The following is a 25981-nucleotide window of genomic DNA, read 5'->3' as shown; positions in this document are numbered from 1 at the left end:
CGCCAGACTACAGGGCAGGGCAAGGGAGAAACTACTATTCCCAGCAGGTAGCGGGGCGGCGGGCGGGAGCCGCGGAGATCAAGCAGGGAGCCCTGCGCGCGCGGCGGAGATGGGACGTTGCTAGAGTTGGCGGGTCTCGCTGCTGGGGGCCGAAGCCTCCCGCCTCGGACCGCCGCGCACCGGAGCGGGAATCCGGGAGGCGGGCAAGTCTGCAATTAATGCACGCATTTAAAATCCCGGAATCGGTGGACGCCATGCACCGGTAAACCGATTGAGAAAAGGGGCAGCACATGAATGGACCGTGTTAATTCATTTCGGCTACGACTTTTGCTACTTTCTAAAATCGTTGCTAATGCTGGACGGTGAATGGTTTCTTAGCCCCTTTTGGGGAAAGCGTGGATGGATGGATGGATGGATGGATGGATGCTTTAGTGCGAAAATCAGAGTGTGCTATCAGTCTTTCGGTACTGTACTCGGTTTTCCTGCTACTGTTTTGAATGGCTGTGGTTTTCCTCCGTCTTTCCTAATCTGTTCTTTCCACTTTCAGAAATCCTTGATGCCTTCTACATCATCGGGATCGTAAACCAAAAAGCCTTCTCGATTTGTTCGGTTATTTTCTCTTTTCATTCTTGGGAATTCGCCCCCGGCACTTAAAAAATGCAGTTCTGTTAGCTGCTGCGAAAGTTTTCTGCATTGCATAACTTAAGTTTCCTTTAGGCCTACCAATTATTTATGGGTGTGTTCCTCAAAGGAAAGGGGCTATTGTGCATTTTTGCAGGAAACACCTCCAGGAGATTCCCGACCAGACTAGCAACGTTACCACCAGCTTCACTTGGGGATGGGATTCTAGCAAGACCTCTGAGCTGCTGACAGGTATGGGGGTCTCCGCGCTGGAGAAGGAGGAGGTGGACAGTGAGAACATCCCTCAAGAACTGCTCTCCAACCTGGGCCACCCGCAGAGCCCCACACGGAAACGACTGAAGAGCAAAGGCAATGACAAGGACTTTGTGATCATCCGCAGACCCAAGCTAAATCGAGAGAGTTTTCCAGGTAAGGGATGAGGGTAAAACTCAAGTCTCAGAGGGGCCGGGTTCAACAATTTTGCTGGTAAACCTTTGTTTGGGATCTTTAGAATGGGACCCTCTTAAAAACGCCTAATTCTGAAGTTATTTTCCAAAGAAATGAAACAACTCATTGTCAATGAACTCAATAAGAACCTTGAGGGTATTTATCTTCAAGTGTACAATTAATTTTTAACTCATATAAAATTTTAACCCAGGAGAAGACATTGCTGCCCTTTTTCCTTAGAAGGGAATCTGTCTATATTCAAAGGCTGGTTCAGTGCAACCGATAAATGGGAACATAAGTGGTGATCTTATAGAACTCTTTGTAGTTGGCTCTTTTATGCCCCTCATTGAGCTTTTTGCCATAATCGCTTTAGTTATTTGCCAAAGGACTGCTAAGGTGGATGTTAAACTAAGTGGAGGAGACTGAACCAGGTCCACTCCCAGATGGGATTCTTCTGTTACGCTCTGTCTCTGTTACTGGTAGCATTGTCTGTTCAGCCACCCAACCCCCAAACCTGAAATCCCCACCAATGATTGAATCTTCCTTCTTGTGTCCTAAGTATTTCTCAAGTTCTCTTCATCTCTTACCTGAATATTGGAATGGACTCATCATTCCAGCCTTATCCTCCCCAGATCCATATTCTAGAGCTAGAACGGCCTGACTGAAACATAGAACTCACCATATCGTTACCCTCTTAGTAGCTTTTCATTCCCACTCTCAAGCAGATGAATGAATGCCTCCTAGAGCGGATCAGAACTACAAGAACTCAAAGTCATAGGGTAAACAAAGGGCATTGACCTAGGGTTATCCATTTTTCTTGCTAGTAAGTCATTTAAAACATTAATTCAGCAAGTGTTTGCTGAGCACATACTGTGTGCCTTGTGCTTAGCATTGTTCTATGTGCTAGGGAAACAGCAATGAACAAAACGTCAGCATTCCTCCTCCCGTGGCGCTTCTGTTCTAGAGCGAGGACACAATAAACATAATAAATATAGTATGTAGTATGTTAAAGCATGATAAGTGCAGCTAAAAAACAAACTTTGAACAAACCAAGAGGCATTGGAAGTCGTATAATGGGAAGAAAATTTTAAACAGGATATTGATGGAAAGCCTTCCTTGGACAGTGAGCTTTAAGCAAAGACATAAAGGAGGGAAGAGAGTATGCCGTGCAAATGTCTGGATAAGAGAGCCCTCTGCAGAGAGAGCCACCGTGCAAAGACCCTCAGGCAGAGGTGTGTCTCTTGTTGAAGGAACGAGGAAGCCATATTCTAAGACTGGAACCAGTAAGGGGGAGAGCAGTGGGATATCTGGCTAGAGGTGCTTAACTGCTTGCTTGCTTGCTTGTTTTGCTCTTTTAAAAAATCTTTTTATGGGGGTGGGGTTGATCCTTTCTTTAGTAGAAGGACTCTTTAAGTTACCCTCTGGGAATCTGGGAATCAACATAAGTTGAATTAGAAAGGCAATAAAGGATTGTGGTGAAGTCAGACAAATCTACATTTGAATCTCTAGCATGCTATTTACCAGCCCTAGGAAGTTACTTGGGGCCCTCTCTGCCTTCGTTTCTTTGTGAAATGGAGAAATAACACCCACTTCCTAGGTTGCTGGGATGATTAAATGAAAGAAATGCCCGTGAAGCTCTTATCATGTTGCCTGCATGTAACAGTAAGTAAACCCAATTAATTTGGTCAATAAAACTTGACATCCATCTGGGAGTCGACTTCACTTTTTTTTTGTTCTTAATACTGTTGGTCTGATCCTGTTAGCATCAGGGCTTTTTCCTTCTGGATTTAATGTCACTGTTTTACTTAGTGTGTGGAATGCAACTAGCAATCCGGCTCTTGACTTCCCACACGTGAAAGACACTTGGTGCTAAATGGGCAGTTGTTGATTAATGTGTCCATTGCTGATAGCCTTTCACACCGGATGTGGTCCCTGTGTGCCCTTCCCCATTCACATACACAGATGTAAATGAGAGAGACAATTTTAAACATGGCATTCTGGAAACCGGAGGAGACTGAGGGACAGTTGCTGTCTTCTAGGCACTTGCAAGTCAAGTTGGGGTGCAGAGACAATGTACAGTAAGAGATCCTCACAGCAAAAGATGGCAGCTGGCTGCCCTATGTGGAGGAGTCCAGAGAAGGGCTGGATTGTTCAATTTGACCTCAAATACATATGTCTGAAGTGAGAAGAGAGGGGCGGGGAAGGAAGCAATGTATATATTGCACATGTGTGGAATTGCGCACAGCATAGACGGGTTAGCTGGTGTAGGGGGGCAGGGTGGAGAGGTGAGACCAGTGATGTATAGGAGGAGGGACAGCTGGATGGAGGATTCCCAGCGGGCTTCCCGGAGCCCGGGTCCCCAGTGGAGTGGATCATCATTCCAGGGAGTTTTGAGTGCAGTTGTCGGGACAGGTGGCTTATAGCTCTGCCAGGATTAGGGTGGAGAGGCCACACCTGCTTTACATAGAGATCTGATGACAGTGGCCCTGGACTGGGAGTTCTCTTGGTTCCTCATTCAACAATCTCTCCCTGCAGGCCCCAAGCCAGGCTCACATCTGGCAGCTAAATGTTCTTTATCTGTCTACTTCGAAAGATAAAAAACTATGTGACCAACCCGTACCAGGATGGGTCTGACTTGCCTTTGTGTGAATGTGTGGGAAGAGTTGGGCAGAAATGGCCAATTGCAAGGCAGAAAGAAGACAACTGCATTTTATCTGTGGGCATTAAATGTTTGTCCTGATCCCATCTTCCCCGCTTCCCCCTCCAAACAGGATGGCCATGAAAACCCTGTTGACGTCATTTGTTAATCAACTCTTCCGTGGCTATTAAACTGCTGGAAATTCCAGACCCTGAGCTGGTTCTCAGACTGGAGACTCCAGGGTTTATAGAGTATGCTGATATCCCCAAGGGAACTTGTTCAAAGTGCAAAATTCCTGAGATACTGATCCAAGAAGCCCTGCCTTAAACCTGGGAATCTGCTTTAACAGCCCCAGTCAAACATAGTTCCTCCAATTTTTCTCTTTTAACCAATAAGAAATATATTTTACATTGCAATCCTGGGTGTGTACTTGAAACAGAAATTTCACAAAACTATATTCCCCTAAGCTATTTCCTAGTCTGTTCCATTTGATTCTTTCAAAAACAGTGCTGGTCAAACTAGACTGATTTCATAGCTCACTAATGAATCTCAGCCTGCAGCTTTCAAAACTCAGCTGTTAAAGCCTTTCTGGGACCCTCCCAGGCGCATTCTTTGCTCTGCAGCTTCCATTCATTCATTCTGTCAGCAAAGATTCATTGAGCACTGTTAGGGATTAGGAATACAGCACTGAACATACCAGGCAAAAGGCCCACTCTCAGCCTATATACTGCATCTGTTCTCCCAATCCCAGTTTCCCTGGTCTGTCCACTGCTCTTCCCTCATGCTGGGGTCTCACAGAAATCTAGTGGGGTACAGGGTGTCATTGAGGACCCCTGGTTTTGTTTTGCTGTGTTTTGCTTTTCTCAGTTCTGCCTACCTAGCCACAAAGAGAGAGAGCATGAGAGCTAGTATGTGTATTCTCTTTGTGATTTGTGGGAAGAGGAAGGAAAACTCATCTCAGATGGCAGAATCTGTAGCTTCCCAGAAGGGAAGCCTGGGTTGTTGCTCCTTAAAACAAGCTAGTGAAAGCAAACATGAGGTAAACCCCCACCCTTAAAAATACATAAAAAACTGTTGTGAGCAGCAGGGCCTGCTTACTCCTTAGGTATAATTTTTCTATGCTTAAAGAGAGGGACAATTTTAGGAGTCAAAGTTTGGTTTACGATTAAGATGACTTAGGTGTTTTAAATTGAATTCAAGTGTAGGGGATGTTCTGAGAAAGAAATAGGTCAGGTGGGAAGAGTTATCTATCCTCCAGAGATCTAATACATGAAAACTCTTCAATGAGCCATTCTTTCCAGCGGGGTTTAAGAGGCATGGCAGGGATGGAGTCACAGGAGTGGACATCTGGTTTTGCACCTCAGGAATAAGTGGAAATGGTGGTGACGACGGGTGATGAGGAGCAGGTTTGCGAGTCTGACCAACTGCTTCCATGTGGTTGAAGACTGGAGGCCTTGAGCTGTTATTTCCCTTACTGTGCAGGGCTGGTGTGCAGTCCTGGGGGGTGCAGAAGAGGAGGCGAGTGGAGGAAAGATCTGGACTTTCTCTTCCGCTCTGGGCAAACAGACCGGGCAGCAGTGTCGTCGGGAATCCAGGAAACAGATGGTTGATGTTTTGAGAATTAAATATGGCAAGTAAAATTAGATTAAGCACATCGTAGGCCTGGATACCAGCCGCTAGAGCATCGATATGAAGACAGACTTCTGCCCCATCTGCTTGGACCGCAGCCAGTCTTAGGCTGCAACATCCCCACCCAGGGGCCCCAGAATCACTGTCCTGTGGTCACTGAGTAAGGCCCTGGGTCCTTGGCTGCTAGTGCATTTCCTTGACCATTGCTGCTTCCATCTGGTAGCCAGCCCCTCGGTCGCTCTCAGCGCCTTTGCTTTATGCCCCCTCCCTGCCACCTCTTCCTCCCAGCTCTGGTCTGTGTCTTTTTCCCTAGAATCAGGTTTAAGTCTCCCCTTCCCTACACTTGTAGAACATTGAGTACTCAGAACAGGGAGAGCATGGAGTCTTAGAGCACCTTAGGGTAGAAAGAAGGCATGAATTGGAGTCAGAGCTGGGTTTGAGTTGTCTCTTTTTTCAAAGTTGTATATTCTCCTGAAGCCCCTCCCCCCACCTCAAAGGCACCTCTGTTCTGATGGAGAACATTTCCTCTGTGCCCTGAGTTGTCTTCAACCTCATGCCCTCAGAAGCCAATAGTGCCATGCCATTCCTTTGCGGATTCTGTGTCCCTACCTGTAGTGCCCTCTGCCATCTGGCCAACCTTCCAACACCCACTTCTTGTGGCTCTACGCCTTCACTTTGGGGCGTGGGGTTTGGAGCAGACAGAACAACCACATTTGACCTTGGGCTCTGCCACTTCATAGTGGTGTTCTTCAGTCCCCTAAACAAGTTTCCTCATCTATAAGATGGGATGCTACTACTTAGTACACGAGGTTGCTGCAAAGATTAGAGTCAGTGTCCTTTAATCAATACCTGAGACTTGTAGAGCTTCTGGTAAATGGCCGTTTTAAACATTGGGTTATGTATTTGTTTATTAGCTCATCTCCCAGAGAGGCTGTTAGGCAGGGACTGTTGCATACACCAGCTCCCAGCACTAGAGCATTAATTAGGCTCCCAGGAATCTGTTGTAGTGGAGCCATAGGCCAGCCTTGTCATTTTACAAATGAGGAAACTGGTCCTAAGAGGCCAACAGTGTTGCCTTCATGTAAAATACAGCCATTTACCTCTCAGCTATTAATCATTTCTTTGTGACATATCATTTGAGCATTTCCTAATACTCATTGCCAGGCTCTGTCCTAGGCACTGGTGTTTCGTAGTTCCCTGGTTAACAAAGGTTACAGATTTGGCTCATTCACAGTCTGCATGAGAGGAGAATGAAAAGTCTAATGCATTTAGCAAAGATTCAGCCAGCGCTCACAGTGTGCCAAGCATTGTGCTAGATACTGGCTGTTCAGATCTGGGCACGGGGCTATGGTGGTGACCTGGGGCTGCTCCTCTGAGGAAGTGGCATTTCAGCTGGTATCTGAAGGACAAATAGGAGTTGGGCAGTGAAGGTGGACGTTGCGATGCAAAGCCCTCCTTGTTTTAGACTTCTCCTAATTCTAGACTTCTCTTATTTGCGTGGCTTCATTGCCTGGCATTGCTGTCCTCAACAAACCTTTGCATTCATTGTTAGGCCAAATTTTCCTCCTAGCATTTTAATTACCGATCTTTTTATTGTTCCTGGCTTCTTATGTCTTCTCAGTAAAATAGGAAGCACAAAGTTTATTCATTTCTCCTGCCCCATACTGCACAGCAAACCTCTCTAAGTTTCTTTCAGCCTCACATCTTTAGTGGATGCTTCAGGCCCCCCCCCCCCCATAGTCCTTTGAAGCTCCCCATTCCCTAAGCTTTCTCCTGCAAGCAGATGTGACTGTGGGCTTTCCTGAGCAGGCATGCTGGGAGTTAACATTGTGCCTCCCTCCTAGAATTGTCGTGACTGACAGCAGTTGGTGGATTAATACCCCAGCACCCGTGCCCTCAGCTTGGACAGCTCTGGGATGGTCTCCAGCAGATTTGAACCCCAATGGCCCATAGCAATAACCTCCTTAATTAACAAACCTGAAATTAGCTTCCTTCCCTCCCATATCTCTCTCCACTCCTGGGACTTCCTGAGATCATTTCCCAACTCAGCTACTTGAATTCAGATCCTCAGGACCTGCTTCTGGTGATCCCACACGTAGCTAGAGGGTGGTTTGGAGGTCTTGGTAAATTACATCATGCTTCCCTTTTGCCTTAGAGTGAAAATTCTCAGCACTACTGAAAAGAAGAGGCCACAAGAGGAAAATGTGCAGATTTAATAGGGAAAGGAGAGGAATAGAGATGGAAAGAGAAAGGAGAATTAGTGAGGCTCAGTCTTTTTCCATATTCTACTTAATTTCACAGTGAACAACTTGCAAGATGATCTTTCTGTCCCCATTCCTGCAGATGAAGAAACCAAGCCCAGAGGGCTTAAGTAACTCACCCACCCAGGGTTCACGGATTTGGCAGCACCGTAGTCGAATTCCAAGCAGTTTCTCCCTCTAGCCAGTGGTTCTTACGCTAGTTGGGTGGTGGTGGTGGGGGGTTGCTGTCAAGCACCTGGTGCCAGGATGGTCTTTGCAGAACATAGTAAAACTTGACATTAGACTTTAGAGATCTAAGTATGTTATTTTTTTTTTGCTAAATCAAATGGTAGAATGTGACCTGCAGATACAAGAAGCAGCAGAGGTCAGGGAGTTCAGAAGCATTAATGGAAGAAAAACCTGTCCATCAACTTTTTTCCAATTAGGGGAGCAGAACAGGATCCTGTTTGGAGAACCTCCGTCCTCTGTCCAGGCTGACCTTGCAGGAGCTTTGTGGTGGTGGTAGAAGGTGCCTGCCTCACAGAGCAGCCTCAGTTTAATCTCTAGCCACCTCCTCGGCTCATGTCAAGGGTCAGCATTGATGATCTGCCTTCATCTCTCTACCTCTGGGACTCAGAACCTTTAATTTTGTCCTCTAGATAGAGAGGGGAAGGCATTAATTGAACAACTGTACATCTTCTACTTATTCTTCAATAGAAGCCACTTCATCCAGGAAGGCTTCCCTGACCACTACTTTACCACCATATACCGCATAGCACAACATCCAGAAGCCTACCTATTGCAGCCTCTCGTGATCTTCATTAAAATTTCCTTCCTTGTCCATGTCTCAAACTCTGAGCACACCATGCCTTGTTCATTTTTGTATCCCTAGAACAGACCCCAGCATGTAGCACCTGCTCAATAAATATATGAATAGATGAATGTTTCAGACATTGTGCTAGTCCTTGGAAATACAGAGATTTTTTTTAATGTGTTATTCTCAAGAATTTGTGGTCTAGTAAGGGACAGAGTAAGTAATAAATTGTAACACGGGCCTGTTTTGGTACTGGCCTAGAGGCCTTCCGGAGGAGTCGGGGCTTTTGGCCAGGAGTGGGCATAGCTTCTGCAGAGGCGCTGAGATGTGATTCAGAGGGACTCATGCTGAGGATTACAAAGAACTCTCAATGGCTGCTGGAACCTATGTGTAGATAATGAACCTAGAAAAATGTGTTGGGCTCTGACATGAAAGCGTTGAACTTCACGTCAATCAGACTTTAGGCTATTTGGGGAGCACCAGTGAAGGACTGAGGGAAGGGCATAATGGGCAGAGAAAGAATAAGATTATCACCCTGTATTACCGACCAGAGGCTCCGATCCAGGGTCTGCAGGCAGGAGAAGCCCCAAGTCCCAGGAGGGAGAGCCAGTTCCCCCTTGATTAGCCTTTTGTTCTCTCAGGTCCTTGATGGGAGGAGACCTGCTCACATTGGGGAGGGAGGGCCCTGTGCTTTTCTCAAGTCTACTGATTCAGATGTTAATCTCATCCTGAAACAGCCTTGCAGAACACCCAGAACAGTGTGTAGCCAGCTATCTAGCCGTCCCCAGACCCAAGCTGGTTGGCACATAAAATTAACTACCACAGAAAGGAGAGAATAGCTTTAGAATTGGTACTGGTCAATGGAAGGTAGGAAGAGACTGGGAAGGCAAGTTACTGAGCTAATTTGACAACTCAATATATCTGGTGCGGTTTCCTTCTTGTCAGTTGCCCTATTATCCTTGTCTATACATTCATACATAAGTGTTTACTTCTTGTTGGGAAGCTGTTTAGAGATTGCTTTTATAAGACTAAGAAAACTGGTCTTCCTTTTTCTCCTCCTGGTTTTTTTCTGAACACAGCCACTAGAATGATTTTTTTTAAACTTATGTGAAATCAAGATTTTTGCCACCCCCGTAATCAGAACCAGTGGCTCCTCAGCACATTCACAGTCAAAGCCGAAGAACTCATCATGACACAGAGTCCTGCATGATCTCACCTTTTCCCTCTTGCCTGTACACTGTTTTTCTACACTGTACTCCTTGCTGTTCCTCAAAACACATGCTGTTCCTTGTACCTAGAACACAACCCGGACTCACAGGGCTGACTCCCTCACTTTGTTCAAGCCTCTAGTCAGTGGTCACCATCTCTGGAAGGCCTTCCCTGACCACTGTGTTCAGACTTGGAACACCCACCCCGTACTGCCCATCCTCTCCTGTGTGGGCACCTTTTGATATTACACTTTTAAGTAAGTTGACTTCCGAGTGCTTTCTGTAAATCTGAAAGAAGAGGGAGGAATGTCCATTTGCCTTTTAAATAAAGGTCACTACTCAATAGACCCTCCACTGTCTCCTTAGCATTCCGTAGCAATCAAAAGCATCATGATACCTTAGACCTTGTGTGACATCTGAGCAGGTGCGGACATCGTTCATACCGTCTCCGCCCAAGGTCGACCAGTGGGCGCCAACCGAAGGAAGCGTGTTGTGAAAAGCATTCACAGTTTTCTCTATTTTCACTAAGAAAATGCAGTGCTTACTGTAAAGTACTTACACAGTGGCTGGGCAGAAAAACAATCGTGGGGATGAGTACTTTGATTAGTGTTAAATTCCTGTTTCGAGCTAAATATTGTGTATCCTTTACGTGCATGGAAAGAGCCAACAGAGTGGCGGTGAAGGAATGGTGACGGGTGAAGGAATGGTGACAGGAGAGCCCTTGTTTTCCCCCAAGGTGTCTCCTGGGACTCGCTTCCCGATGAGCTGCTCTTGGGCATCTTCTCCTGCCTCTGCCTCCCTGAACTCCTCAGAGTCTCCAGCGTGTGTAAGCGGTGGTATCACCTGGCGTAAGTATTCTCCACCCCATTTGGCCTATGGGGAAGGGCATCTTCAGGAAGAGACAGGATTCGTTGACTCATTCATTTGGGTCTGATGAAACCAAAACCCAAGAAAAATATAGGAGCACAAAGCAAGCTAAGGATCTTCATGTTTCTATTAATACTTAGTGTCTTATTTCACCGGGAAAGGGAAGGAGCCTCCTGGAGGTGAACTCTGTCCCGTGTCGGAGAGCTGCTATTTTCCCCGGGTTTGGTAGCACACATGTATTGGGCCCTGACCTGCGAGGTGGTACCTTGGGGGAGGCACTGCGGTTCCTCAGCCTGGTGGGCTGGCCGGTGATCGCAGTGGGGAGAGGACGTGGGGCCCTGGCTTTAGAACGAGTGTGAACCCAGCCCCTGTTATTGAGGCTCTGTGTGACCTGAGTGAGGTGCTTGACACTTCTGAGCCCCCCTGCCTCCGTGTAGATAAGATGGGAAGAAGGGCATCTTCAGGGCAGGACAGTTCAGAGGATGCATAAGGAGGTGCCGCCTGCACGGTGCCTGGCTCCGGAAGTGGGTGCTGTGGCAGCCCGCGGTGGTTGGTGCTTTGCTGGTTTGGGGACAGCACTTTCGGAGGCGGACAGCGAGCTGCACGGGGAATGTCTTGGTGAGTTGGAAAGGCGAGAATAGGCTGGGGCCTGGAAAAGGCTGTGCTTATCAGTTTGCATGTGTTTCCGTCTTCATCCCTTCTCATCCCCACCCAACCCTCCGCCATCCGTCTCTTCTCCTTCCACGTTGCCAGGACTCACGGTGAGACAGTAGGAGCCCCTTCCTCTCCATTCAGGGAGTGCAGGAAATAAGACACCCTCGGTATTTACAGCATCCATCCTCCCAGCTAGTGACCCCGTTTTAACTTTCTTTGCCCACTGTCCTGGGCATGCAGAGTCTGTGACTCTTCATCTCAGTTACTGTAAAAGTAACACATTTATCAGGCACTTGTATATGCTCCGCACTGCAGTCCTGCCTTCTTAATAACGGAGATCAAAGAACACATTGACTGTTTCTTTATGCGGAATTATTTCAAAGCCCTTGCCAGGAGTCTGCTTGTTTCAAGCAGTGTTGAAAAGTAAAATTCTGGTAGTAGGCATTTGAAATGTTCGAACCCTCATGTGTTTGATACTTTTTTTTGTTAAACTGAATTTATCTGTGGTTGTTAAAGCTCCATTATTGATCTGTTCACTGTTGGTACTTCCTTTTTGCTTTAGAAACACTATCTTTTAATTTTATTTATTTTATTTATTTTTTTAACAGACAGAGAGAAGGATAGATAAGGACAAAGACAGGAAGGGAGAGATGAGAAGCATTATCAGTTTTTTGTTACGACACCTTAGTTGTTCATTGATTGCTTTCTTATATGTGCCTTGACTGTGGGGCTACCGCAGACCGAGTAATCCCTTGCTTGAGCCAGCGACCTTGGGTCCAAGCTGGTGAGCTTTGCTCAAACCAGATGAGCCCGCACTCAAGCTGGCGACCTCGGGGTCTCGAACCTGGGTCTTCTGCATATCAGTCTACGCTCCATCCACTGCACTACTGCCTGGTCAGGCTTTTTTAATTTTATTAACATGTTATTTGGAGTAACCATGGTAGCCTGTTTATGCTTAACAAAAACGGCAAGTGAGATCACTCTGGCCATTTTGAACGTACTCACCTTTGAGTAATCCATTAAGTGGTTTGAGCAGTCATCTTTAAAGTTAACCAATCGAATTGAATTTTATTCTCTGTATTCAGAGCCTTGCCTGGCTACTGATAATAATGAGCCATTGAAACTAGAAATATGTAGAAAGAGGAACATGGAAGCCTGTCCATGTTATGAGCAAGAAATAATATGCCTTAAAAATGCCGTAGCTAAATTGTAGTCATCTTAAAAACAAAGGTTTCTTCAGAATGTGCTGCAGGGCGGTGTATTGGCCGCATCCTTCTCGTTAGTAGCAGGGCGCCTCTGGAACCCACGCCCCGGACTCACCAACTCAAGCCCCTCCTCTTTTCCAGGTTTGACGAGTCTCTGTGGCAGACCTTAGACCTCACAGGTAAAAACCTGCACCCGGATGCGATCGGGCGGCTGCTGTCTCGAGGGGTGGTTGCCTTCTCCTGCCCACGATCATTTGTGGACCAACCATTAGTTGAACACTTCAGGTAAAAAAGAAAAACTTGGGAAAAGACTTTTTAAATCTTGAGGTTGAAAATAGATCAAAACCTTTTTTTCCTCACTCCATGCAGCCTGATCTAGCCTGTGACAGGTCCTCGGTGCCGTGTAGGATGTTAATTGCATATTTTGCCATGTGGGCACGTGGCCCAGATTCCAGCAACGCCCTTCCCATTTTAACTCGGGGTTCCAGTTGGGCTCGTCCCTGGGTCAGCAATGCTTGCTAGCTTCTGCAGCGGGTTCCTCAGCAGATGGCTCTTGTGTCTCATGAGGCGGGGCCAGCCGAGCATCCAGCAGCAGACAGGGGGTGGGGGCACCCTACTTCCCTAGGGTCCATTCCACAAGAGGAAAAAAGTGTGTGAGGAGAATTTTTAGTTTGGGAGCTCAGGTTTCCGATCCTCTCATGGACAAATTTGCAGCCTGGAGAATTGTCCTCTTTCTGTTTGTTCTGTAGAATATTGTGAAAAAAACATTTCCCTGTTATCGATAGTTTGGTAACACAGCTTAGTGTTAGCTCAAACTTGAGTAGAATGACTGGGTACTGAACAAAAAAAAATGGGCTCAAAACAGAAGAAAGAAGGCAGGATGGAGCGCATATTCTGATGCAGGTGGTTGTTCCCCCTCCATGGTCAGAGGGCGGCGCTCCCCCGCCCCCAATCTCTATCCTTCTGCGGTGGCTGTTTCCACACGTCCCCTGCACGGTTTCCTCTGCTCACTCCAGCGTCTATCCCCAGCTGCACTCTTTCTCAGTCCTCACACTGCCCTTGGATAAACCGTGTCCTGTGTTCCTACGTGTATGCCATCAAATCCTCGCCGGTTGCTCAGCTCTCTCCTCTCAGCATTCTCATTGCTAACGACCTGGACACGGCCACTCCTGCATTTCCAGCAGGTACCTCAGGATCAGCATATCTGACATTAAACTCAGCCTACCCTGTACAACTTGCCCTTCCGTTATCTTCCCTGTTTCAGTAAATGCCACTGCCATCCACCCCCTCATCCTCTCTGGAAGTCATCATAGACATAACTCCCTTGTTACCTACATCCAGCTCATTCTCACAACATTCACTAATTTCTAAGCAGGACTAGATTGGCAGTGACATCTTGACTTGGCAAAAATTCTCATGAATTTTAAGGTGAATGAGGATGGGAATTAGCTAGGAGCAATTTGTTTTATGGAAGGGACTATAGTGAATACTTGAAATGTGCTTTGAGTGTTTGGTTTGTGATTGGCTATTCATTTGGGGAGGAGGCAGGGTCGGAATTGATGTGGACTGTGTGAGCTGCCTTACGGGACCCCTCTCTTTCTGGTCTCTGTTTCAGCCCATTCCGTGTGCAGCACATGGACCTGTCGAACTCGGTCATCGATGTGTCGACCCTCCAGGACATTATGTCTCTGTGCTCCAAGTTGCAGAATCTCAGCCTGGAAGGCCTACAGCTTTCGGATCCCGTTGTCAAGTGAGTGGCAGCCAGGAGCCTGTCACAAAGGCAGTTGTTTCTATGTGTACTGACTTTGTGTCCTTAGTATAACTGCTGCCCTTATCCAGATGGACTCAGAAAATATCCGGGACAGTGTTTCAGCTTCTAAAGAACTTTCCAGGGTCTAGGCAACCAAAGCATGCATGCAGTGCTTACTAAGTGCCAGGCCTTACACTGGGTTCTAGAGATACCTGGATGAATAAAGGCACGGTCTCTGCCTCATGCATGGGAGAGGCAGATAATTACTATGCAGTGTGCTTGTTAATCGTGTTGGTGAATACGTGACAACATGCAGCGAGACCTAGTTAAGTGTAGGGAAGGTTGCCTTCTTGGAAGAAGTGACTCTTACTTTGAGTATTGACAATATCTCCATGCAGTAGGACAAAGGGAGCTGTCTGGGTACTGCTGCCCGTGGTTCTAAGCTCTTAAGTAATTGGGACTTGCTGGAGCACAGGGCTCAGTGAGGGGAGTGACAGGAAGTGCAATCATCGGGGTCAGGTTGTAATGGGCCTCGCCGTGCTGGGAGAGGTCTGGACCTCGCCGTAGGCTATAGAGAAGTGTGGTATAGAGCGTGCTTCTGAAAATGGAAGGAATATGGCAGAGTTGAAGTTTAGAAGATCAACTTGTTGACCACCTCAGAGGGTCACTCAAACATGGAAGAAACCAAGTTAGTTAGGACTTGGTTGTGTTCTTCGGGTGAGAAAGAATGAAACCTGATGTAAAAATATAGAATAATAGTAATAATAATAGCAGCGAACATTTGTTAAGCACTTACCTGTGTGCCAGAGATTAAGTTCTTTAAAGGTATTCTCATTTAATTCTCATAACAATCCCATAAAATATGTTCTTATTGTTCCCTTTTTACAGATGTGGAAACTGAGGCACAGGCTGACTAACCTGTCCAAGGTCACACAGTTTGTAGGTGGCAGAACCAAGATTTGAACCTGGCAATGATGATTCCAGAACTCTTGCTCTATCACTGAGTTTCACTGGCATGAGACATTTGGGAATGTAGAGGAGAGGGCGAATTTGAGAGACAGTTGATTGAAAGAAGCCAGTAACTTTATAACTAGAATTTTGCCTATAAGTTAATTCTAATTATGCCTGAATGGAAATAGAATGTTGCTTTTGTTTATTTAAAAAGTACATTGACAAACGTTTCTTGTGTCTGTACTTTGTGCCAGGCACTGTGCTAAGCCCTTTATTACATTCTATCGTTTATTTTTTATTTTATTTATTTATTTATTTTATATTTTTCTGAGGCTGAAAACGGGGAGAGACAGACTCCCGCATGCGCCCAACCAGGATCCACCCGGCACGCCCACCAGGGGCGACGCTCTGCCCACCAGGGGGCGCTGCTCTGCCGAGACCAGAGCCACTCTAGCGCCTGGGGCAGAGGCCAAGGAGCTATCCCCAGCGCCCGGGCCATCTTTGCTCCAATGGAGCCTCGGCTGCGGGAGGGGAAGAAAGAGAGAGAGGAAGGAGAGGGGGAGGGGTGAAGAAGCAAATGGGCGCTTCTCCTGTGTGCCCTGGCCGGGAATCGAACCCGGGACCTCTGCACGCCAGGCTGATGCTCTACCACTTGAGCCAACCGGCCAGGGCCCATTCTATCATTTATTTTTAAACCTCCAAGAAAGTCCTGATGCTACCATTTCACAGATTAGTAAACTGAGGTAGAGAGCATTCTGCTCAATGTCATACAAACAGTGAGACATAAATTTTTTTTCACATTTTTATTTTAATTTTTTAATTAAATTTATTGGGGTGACATTGGTTAATAAAATTATATAGATTTTAAGTGTACAAGCCTGTGTATGATACATTGTCTCTATGTTGCATTATGTATTTACCACCCAAAGTCAAATCTCCTTCTGTGAGGCATGAATTATTTTTCACATTTTAATTTTATTTTAATTTTTAAAATAAATTTATAGGGGTAACTTTGGTTCATAAAATTACTCAGGTTCCAAGTGTACAATTTTATAATACATCATCTGTATATTGCACTGTGGGTTCAGCACCCAAAGTCCAATCTGCTCCGTGAGATATGAACTTAAACTCACTTCTGACTCAAAGTCCTGCATTGCTTAAACACTTGACTAGCCTGCTTTCCTCAGAATGCTTGTGAATTGAAACGAGCGTCTTATTGGTTGTCTGTTCTTCTCTTTTTCCAGTAATCTCTCGCAGAACTCAAATTTAGTGCGCCTAAACCTTTCTGGGTGTTCTGGATTCTCCGAATCTGCCCTGGAGACTTTGCTGAGTAGCTGTTCCAGGTAGGAAAGATTTGAGACTAGATTACATAGCTGTTGTTTGAAAGGTACAATCATCACTCACATCTGAACAGAACTGGGACATTTTTTGAGCGGTTCCTACCTCCGAGCTCTCATCTGGATAATGCAGTGTCCTTTGCCCTCTAAACGTTCTGTCCAACCTCAGGAGCCAAATCCAGTGCGTTTGCAGAGGCTGCTTGTGTAATGATCCCCGTTTCTGTTGTTGTTACTGTTTACTAAAGGGAAATGTGGTAATATGTTTATAAACAGGATGGTTGAAAGAAATCTGTGTACACCTGACTATACAGTCAGATTTTCCCCCCTTTAATATCTGTATACCTAAATTAACAGTTTTTGATTAAATTTGGTACATTGCAAATATACATCATGAATTTGGGTGATTACACTAAAAACATCTTTTATATTGTGTTAATAAGGCCAGCATAAAAGTAAAGGCTATAGAGGTACAGATATTACTGAGAGGAGATATGGTTCACAGAATACACAGTGTGTGTGTGTGTGTGTGTGTGTGTGTGTGTGGTGTGTGTCCGTGAGTCCGTGTCTCTGTCCTTTTTAATATCCCTTGGTCTCTGCATGAATCTTACTGCATTGTACCTGTCTCCTTGATCTGTTGAAAGCAGATTGCCTTTGGATAGGAACGTTATCAGTGAGATAATGTATAAGCCCTACATTTTCTCAGGAATGCCAGGAATGGGGTGTGTGGTTTAATGATTGGACATACTCCTTGAATGTCTCATTTGCTTAGTTTGAGGCCAAATAAGATGAAGCAGTTTTTTGCAACGTCAGTCTCTTTATCAGGAATCAGTTGTTTAAAAGATCTCAGATGATTGTTCCATCTGTATAGTTGTTTGCCAGCAGTATGGGTGGTTGAGAAAGAAAACAGGCTGGAATTTCTGCTTCCAAGTTCTGGTGTGAGGCTTGAGCTGTCAGGAAGGGAGGAGGATGCTGCCTGTGGTTTCCACAAGGGGGCAGCATTCATTCAGGCCATGGCTTAGATCCCGTGGCCACTTTCTGGGGCCAAGTGGATTCTGGGGCAAAATGGAGCCCAGGAGTGGGTCACAGGGCCAGGGAGCACAGTTCCAGGTGAGCAGAGGTAGCTGCCTGGAGAAGCAGAGGTTCTGTGCATAAAATGGCAAGAGTCTATGGCTTCGTATCTGCTCTGTGGCCAGAAGCAGTGCTGCCTGGAGAACTTGCTCCTGTGTGATAATTTCATGCTTTTCTTATTACCCCTCTGCTGTGCAGGCTGGATGAGCTGAACCTCTCCTGGTGCTTCGACTTCACTGAAAAGCACGTGCAGGTGGCTGTTGCCCATGTGTCAGAGACTGTCACCCAGCTGAATCTTAGCGGCTACCGGAAGAACCTGCAGAGATCAGGTAGGAGCCGCTGGGCTGCTGGAGGTGCCTTGGCAGTTGTGGGTCTCACTCACTGAGCCCCTGCTAAGTGTGGTCCTCCCCAAGTTGTCTCACTTAACCCAGTACCTGTGTTTTTTCCTTCGTTTTTCAGATGAGATAGCAGCTAATCAGAAGAGTTAGGTAAAGGCAAACAGCTAGCATGAAGATTTGAATCCAGGGTCTAGAAGTAGAAGCCTTTATACTTTCAAACAATTTCTTTGTTAAGCAGAAGAACTTTTAATCAACTAGATTTTTAGGTAAAACTCCAACACAGAGATATATACCGTATTTCTGCATGTGTAAGACGCACATTTTGGGGGGAAAATTTGGTTCTAAAAACTGGGTGCGTCTTCTGTAGTGGTTGTAGATTTTTTTACCTGCATTTCCCACTTTTTCACGCTTGTTTTTGCACTCATTGTTGAAGACAGTGATTCGTCATCAGACACAGATGAGGACAAGCTAGTGGATGGGAGTTTTGACAGTGATGAGGAGTTGTATGCATTTTAAGATTAATATAACTTGAGTTCAATAACTTTATGTAATACACTTTTTTCAAATTTTGGGCCCCCCAAATTAAGGTGCATCTTATACATGGGGAAATACGGTAAATGCAGTGTTTGATTAGTATTAAACAGTGGTTCTCAACCAGGGCTAATTTTGCCTGCAAGGAGACCTTGGCAAGTCTGCAGACATTTTTTTTGTCACAGATGCAGGAGTGGCTCCTGGCATCTGTTGGACAGAGGTTAAGGTTAAGTCAAACATGAGAGAAACTTATGCAATCCTTAGAGACAGTCAATGCGAGGTGTATATAAGGCCGACGCCCGCATAACACAGCCTACTACTGTTCTAGTGCATTCTTTTATAAGTGGAAAGGCTACACTCTAAAATAATAAAAAGTATAGTATAGTAAATACATACACCAGTAACATTTATTACCATATCAAGTATTATGTACTGCACATGATTGTATGTGCTACAGTTTTCTACCACTGGCAGCACAGAAGGTTTGTTTACATAGCGTCCCCACAGACACATGAGCACTGTGTTTTGCTTAGACATTGAGGACGGCTATGTCACTGATAAGAACGTTCAGCTCTATGGGACCTTCATTGTATATGTGGTCCTTCTTTGAAACATTATGTGGCACATACCCATATATTGTGGTATTTGGTTTTGCTTTTTGCTATTGTGAATAGGATTTTATTTTCCAGTTTTTGCTGATATGTAGATAAATTATGGACTGTTGTTAACCACTTTTTCTCTTTACTGTTTTCTATAGTTACCAGGAGGTTCACTTGGGTTTTCAGGGTAGAAAAATCTTTTACCAAGATGCTAATGTGTTTTTCTTTCTAATAGTGTGTGTGCGGCTGATTGAACTGTTCTGCATAAGCTCCTAGCACAATGGTAAATGATAGTGTTGATAGCAGATATCCTTATGTTGTTCCTTAATCGTCACCATCTTTTTTTTTTCTAGATGTCTCTACCTTAATTGGAAGATGCCCCAATCTTGTCAACCTAGACTTAAGGTATTTATTTATTTATTTATTTATTTATTTATTTATTTATTTATTTAAATGTGAACAATCATAATTAGAAAGATTTTTATATGTTGACTTGAAAGAACTCAGCAGTAGACTACTTTTTTCTTCTGCACCTGGAAGTGATGGACAGGTTTTGACTCTTCTCCTCTGCTCTGTTACAGTGATAGTATCATGATAAATCACGACTGCTTTCCAGAATTTTACCAACTCAACTACCTCCAACACCTGTCGCTCAGTCGGTGCTATGATATAATACCTGAAACTTTACTGTAAGTACCTTTGTTTTTTAAAGCTAGTAGAAGTCAGGGACCCAAAGAGAGGTCACTGGGTGCTAAAATTCGTTATTACTAACAGCAGATGTTTGACACTTGAACATCGATACTAGTGTACCACGAACTAGTTGGTTAGGAAAGACCAGCAAAATAGAAAACAACAGGCAAAATTTTCTGCTTAAAATTAACCTGGTAAAAGTGAGTTGACTGAAATAACTTACCAAACATTTACTATTTAGCTGTGAGCAGGTTTAAATAGAACTCGGTACTGGCATCTGTGGAGGACTTGCAAAAGACGATGGCCTTATTGTCTAGGGTGCTCAGAGTATAAGTGGGGAGGCAGACCCAATGTGGTGTTTTTGTTTTTTAACCAAATAAAATGTTCAAATCAACTCCTGATTCTAAAAGTCTTCATCTGGACTTACAAGAAAAATTCTATAATTTTCTAGTGATGTCTATCCTTGATAGTCAAGGAATAGCAAGAATAGAAATACTTAAGTGGTCACTACTGTGAGAGTGTGATGCTCTCCTTGCAAAGGGGGGAGAAAAAAGTCCAAAGGAGTGAAGTTGACTTCACTCTTAGCTATAGAGCGAGTTCATGGCTAACCTGGGTCTACAGTGTAGACCTCCTGGACAGATGCAGAGTAGTCTGGATCTACTCTCTAAGCCAGGGGTCCCCAAACTTTTTACACAGGGGGCCAGTTCACTGTCCCTCAGACCGTTGGAGGGCCGGACTATAAAAAAAAACTATGAACAAATCCCTATGCACACTGCACATATCTTATTTTAAAGTTAAAAAAAAAAAAACAGGAACAAATACAATATTTAAAATAAAGAACAAGTAAATTTAAATCAACAAGCTGACCAGTATTTCAATGGGAACTATGGGCCTGCTTTTGGCTAATGAGATGGTCAATATCCGGTTCCATCTTTGTCACTGCTAGCCGTAACAAGTGATATGTGCTCCTCTCACTGACCACCAATGAAAGAGGTGCCCCTTCCGGAAGTGCAGTGGGGGCCGAATAAATGGCCTCAGGGGGCCGCATGTGGCCCGCGGGCCATAGTTTGGGGACCCCTGCTCTAAGCTCTTGTTTGTTTATTTACTTTATTTATTTAAGGATTAACTTTGTATCTGCTCGGCCATTTCCACAAAATCAAGGGGCATGTCCAGAGAAAAGGAACCTGGTCTTCTTTTTTTTTTTTGGAAGTGTTATCTATACCCAAGTCCTCCTAGAAATAATATCATCTCTTGATTTTTAAAAAAGTTTCCTCTCTTTCATCCCAAGGGGCTGGAAAATTCTTCCTCATATCAAATGAAAATCTATAGCAAATTTAATGTCATCTTTACAGCTCCCTCCCTCCTCACACATGACACCGAGTGTCTTCTGGGAGTCTGGTCCAGTTTCCTTCCTCCCCAAGGCTCTGTCGCTGTGGCTACAGGGACACTTGCTCTTCTGCCACCTGCTCTCTCTCCTTTTCTCCTCCCACCTACAGTTTCTTCTTTGAAATACTGTCCACAGCAGAGTGACTTAAATTTGGCTAATGGGAACATCCCAGGACCAAAATTCTCATATACTCAAATTTCATGTAACAGGGAGATACGGTTGGCATGGGACTACTGCATTCTGAAGTGATCAACATACCCATATATGTTGTGACCTTTCTTTTGTACTCCTGTTTCTATATCCAGACACTAGTTTCCTTCAAGAATGATTTGTTCTTTCTGGTTTTCTTTTAGGTCTATTGTGACCTCCATGTCGTATTGTCCCCTTATGAACACCAAACATGTTTATTTTAATGTGGATAGTTCTTTTACTTTCTAAATTCCCCTTCATATTTATTTAGCTAACATATATGAACTGTGTTTGGTGTTTAAGACACTGTGTTGATCACAGAAGAAATACACTTAGAGGAGCAGAAAGACTGGATTTGTCTGGTTTGGCTGAAAAACACGAGGGAAGCATCCAAGGTTCTAGAACAGGGAGTAACATGACCTAGGGTCTTGGAAGATGCCTTGGCCTTTGGTATTTAGACTAGGCTGGAAATTGGAGGCAAAGTGACAATTATTATAAGGAAAGGAAAGTTTGTTTTGTAAGTAACTACCAGCAATATGAAAACATAAAGGATGCTTCTAACTCTAGGTCATTGATATGATCATTGATTTGCAGCGGGATTTTGTGGCAATTCCAAACCAAATATTCCCTCTCTGAGACTTTGTACTGTGTGTCCCAATCTGGAGCAAATACAGATCAGAGAGGGGAATTTCTGAGCACACAGATCTGAGTTAAGAAGAAAGAATCATTACCAAAAAGTATTTACCTTAGATAAACAAGCTCCATTTTTTTTATGAACCAGAGTTTCACAGTTGACAGAGTTATATTTCATCTAATGTGAAACATCTAAGAGAATTAGCTTATGGGTGACAGAAAAATGTGGTGATATGTGGAGAGGTAAGGTGGGTATTGGCCTCCTCTAAGGGTCTGAACAATCACCCCTCTTCTCCATCTGTACCCAACTACATAACCCTGTCTAAAATATCTTGGCGAAGTCACCGTTAGGTTCTATCACATATAAAGGACTTGTGGACTACTAACCATTATTAACCAAGGGTCCCCAAACTTTTTACACGGGAGGCCACATACAGTGCTCCTCTCACTGACCACCAATGAAAGAGGTGCCCCTTCCAGAAGTGTGGCGGGGGGAAGTGTGGCGGGGGGCCGGATAAATGACCTCAAGGGGCCGCATGCGGCCCGCGGGCCCTAGTTTGGGGATGCTTGGGACATTGTCAACACTGCTGACATCTTTTGAGACAGGGAGCCTAAGATCAAGTCCATGTCCGTAAATTACATGTAACTTTAGGTGATTTTCAACTGATAACCACAGTAAAACTTGACCACCTCCAGCTTGCTAGTTTATCCGCCCAAGATGGTGACACCTTCCAGTATAAATTAAGAATGGAGAAAGGAAGCAAATACGGTTGGATTTGAAATAAACCTTTCAATTTCAGGTTGTCAGATATTCCAAGCTGTGGCCTGTGCTTAGCGGCTAGATTCGCCTTTGCTATTTTCTTAAATCGTTGATTGCAGATTATGTTGTCAGTTTGCATTTTATCAAGGATGATACAAATTGTCAAAACAGGGTCAGGTAACTAGTGGGAATAGTTTCCATAGATACTGCTACTCTGAAAGCCTCTCTCTTCCTTTCCAGTGAACTTGGAGAAATTCCCACACTAAAAACACTACAAGTTTTCGGAATCGTGCCAGACGGTACCCTTCAGCTGCTGCAGGAAGCCCTTCCTCACCTCCAGATTAATTGTTCCCATTTTACCACCATTGCCAGGCCTACCATTGGTGCTAAAAGCAACCCTGAGATATGGGGCATCAGATGCCGACTGACACTGCAGAAGTCCAGTTGTCTATGAAGTGATACATTGCAAGGTGCTATCTCCTTTCTTTTCTATGGATCAGGGAAAACAGTCAGGAAGCCCAATTGCTGAAGCGCTCGCCTATTTTTATGTCTGGTTTTTCCGTGTGTCTTCCTTCTGCAAGTATATTCGAGAAGCTTCTGAGAGAGAAAACTAGGATGTGTTGCTTTTCTTTTATTATTATTTTTAAATGACTATCAAAGCTTCTGTCGCTGCTAGGCCCCTAAGAGTCTAGTTGTGGGCCTTATGAAATTTCAGGAGAATGAGCCTGTAATTTCAAGACCTCTTAAAAGCAAACTTGGAGCTGTCTCTTCCGGGTGCCTTTCTCATTAAATCTGTGTAGAAACAAGCTTAAAAATCACCAGCAAGCAAATCTTTCTTCTTGCTCTCTATGGTAACTGAACTGTCTTCTATTTAATTTTTCACTATTGCTTTATTATAAGACAATAGACTGGAAGAATGATAAGCTATTTGTATTGTGAGTTAAACAGAAGCAGCATAGGACAGTCGATTTGAGGCAGAAAAAGAAAAATACACATTTCAACATTACCTTTAGATTTGCAGTTAGATTCAGGAAAACAAATAGTCCTGGGTAAGTCACCCTAAAGCCTAAATAAAAGAAGAGCCACATGCAGATGCAGGATTTGAAGGCTCAGGAGGGAGTTTTCTATGACAGGTTAATCTGAAGTATGCTCTGCATATTAATGAAGTAGCCTTTAATTTACTGTGCTCCCAGAATATGAAAGTAGCCAAGGAGGTGATCATGGTCTTCTAACTTGATGATCAAATGATGTTAATATGGGTTCTTTAGCTTTTAAAATGCCTTGCTTTGTTTTAGGATGGCGATATAGTGTTTCTGTTCTTAAAATGTTGATGGAGCCGCTGAGCTGCAGTTGTTTGCCTTTACTGCCGAGGTTCTTGAAGTTATTTTTATATTACTCTGAAATCAAGTTTTTTTAATTGTCCTTTTTGCCATGATTGGCCCATCATGAAAGCTGAACGCCCACTAGTGGGTGGGAGGGACCAGTTTGACCAGCACTGCAAAAGTGGGCGGTTTTAATAAAAAGGTTCATCATCAAGGCACTAGAAGCAGGTGTGGGTCCCATAATTTCAGAGCTGTAAGCCCAACTTGCACCTGCAGAGAGAAGTTAACACCCGGGTGTTGAACTTTTTGACAGCAGTGATTTTTGCCAATGGCACATAGAAGCAAACAGATTAAATTCTACTTTAAAATCAAACAAACAAACACTAATTTCTTACTTAAATTGATGACCTCCCCATACATTCACAATGGAACAGAAAAGCCAAACCCCATTATTTCTATTAACATTTTTTTAATCAGATTTTTCAAATGTTAGAAACTATGGTGCGAAGTGCCCTTACCTGCCTAGGCCTAAGAAAGAACATTTTAAGGTAGTTATACCCGAAATGATTATGTTTCGATTTTGTAGTAGTTAAAAAGTGCTAAATACTACTTGAAATCATTGTTTACAGATTAGTGACAAGGGCTGAGGATAGGTTCCAGCGGACTCTGACTTCCGGATGCCCTCAAACACATAGTACTTCCAAACTCAAGTTCAGCCAAAAGCTATTTTGCTAACGTGTCAGAGTAATCTGTATTTTTGTATGTGATTTCTACTTTTATAGACTTGTTTTAAAATAAAAACACATTTTTATAAAAATGAGTACTTCTTCTAAGTTGTATTTCTTTTTTCTTTCTCTTTTCCTTAAGTGCTATTTTTAGAATTGGGAGCATTTGGTGGGGGTGCTCTTTGTCCCAGCCCCCTAAATAAGAGCCTTCAAAACAAAACCTAAAGTGGCCCTTTTTGCCTCATCTAATTGATATGCTCATTCTCAATTAAAATGAGAGTTTGTAATACTTCCTAACAAGGTACTAAATACAGGCTTGTTTATCTTTAAAGTGCTTTAAAAAGTATGGGAGAAACAGCTGTGCTAGGCTTGTTTGCTGGTTTTCCAGCTGTAAGCACTTTACAAGATTAGTGCTTGAGCAGAAAGCCACGTGTGTGGCTCTATAAAAGCGACGGGTGGTTTTCCTCGGTGGTGATTCTCCCAGATCGCTCTCCCGCCTCTGTGAAGTGTGGTTCCCTGATCCCCTCAGCTGCCAGTGGCGGTGTTCCTGATTCCTCACCCTCCACTGCTAAAGCGGTTTTCCTTTGTTTATTCACTCACCTGTCTCTGCAAGCTTTCAATAAACGGGAATGGCCCGACGCCTTCTGGCTCCGCAGTTCCTCTGCCATCTGCCCTAATTCAATGCGAACCCACCTGGCCTCAACCACCTGCATTACAAAAATAGCATTTATAAAACTTCTGAAATTTAAGTGATTGAGGGGATAGTGAAGTGCTATCAAGAAAAGTCAGCTGCTCGCATTTTTAAAATACAGCTTATACTGTGTATTTTTTTCTCATTAGGAAACTATTTGCATAGTTCACTTTATATCCAGAGGTCTTCCAGGAATTCATTTCCTTTTGAACCCACCCATTCAAATGATAGAATGGTGATTCTTCTTGAATATTATAGTTTTTTTGGGTTTTTTTGCTTTTCCCCCCTTATCACTACTATGATTCCTTTTCTGTTTTTGATTATGAAAAACATTAAAAGGCAGGAAGTAGAGAATATATATGGTGAGCCTCATCATCCACTGTCAACAGTCATCAACTCATGGCAGTCGCTCTCCATCATGTCCTCCATCCTTCCCTCAACTGCCCCAAACAAGAAGCAAAACCCAAACCTACTGACTTCATAAATATTTTAGTATATACCTTTAAAAGACAGATTCTCCTGAGGTAATTCTAAAACATTAAATATCAAGTTGTCTCAAGTGTTCTCTTACCTGGGTGTGTGTATGATCAGGTTCCAAACATGGTCCACACACTGCATTTGATTGACATTCTTTTTTTTTTTTTTAATTTTTATTTACTTATTCATTTTAGAGAGGAGAGAGAGTTA

The 25981-nt window shown here is 44.1% G+C and overlaps 2 protein-coding genes across 2 annotated transcripts in view; one reads left to right on the top strand and one right to left on the bottom strand.

Annotated features, from left to right (window-relative positions):
- The window catches only part of NADK2 (NAD kinase 2, mitochondrial), an 89024-nt gene that overhangs the window by 24477 nt on the left and 38566 nt on the right, over window positions 1–25981 (bottom strand). The gene's annotated exons all lie outside the window — the stretch shown is intronic.
- On the top strand, window positions 83–24651 carry SKP2 (S-phase kinase associated protein 2). The gene is made up of 10 exons (XM_066378981.1): window positions 83–262; window positions 779–1050; window positions 10334–10445; window positions 12465–12608; window positions 13939–14073; window positions 16269–16367; window positions 17628–17758; window positions 19251–19302; window positions 19479–19586; window positions 22797–24651. The coding sequence occupies exons 1-10, from the start codon at window positions 219–221 to the stop codon at window positions 23008–23010; spliced, it is 1311 nt and encodes a 436-aa protein (XP_066235078.1). The 5' UTR covers window positions 83–218; the 3' UTR covers window positions 23011–24651.

Source organism: Saccopteryx leptura, chromosome 1 (genome assembly GCF_036850995.1).
Source record: "Saccopteryx leptura isolate mSacLep1 chromosome 1, mSacLep1_pri_phased_curated, whole genome shotgun sequence".
Lineage (NCBI taxonomy): Eukaryota > Metazoa > Chordata > Mammalia > Chiroptera > Emballonuridae > Saccopteryx > Saccopteryx leptura.
The sequence above is the reverse complement of the archived record's forward strand: the minus strand, read 5'-3'. Positions and strand labels throughout refer to the sequence as shown.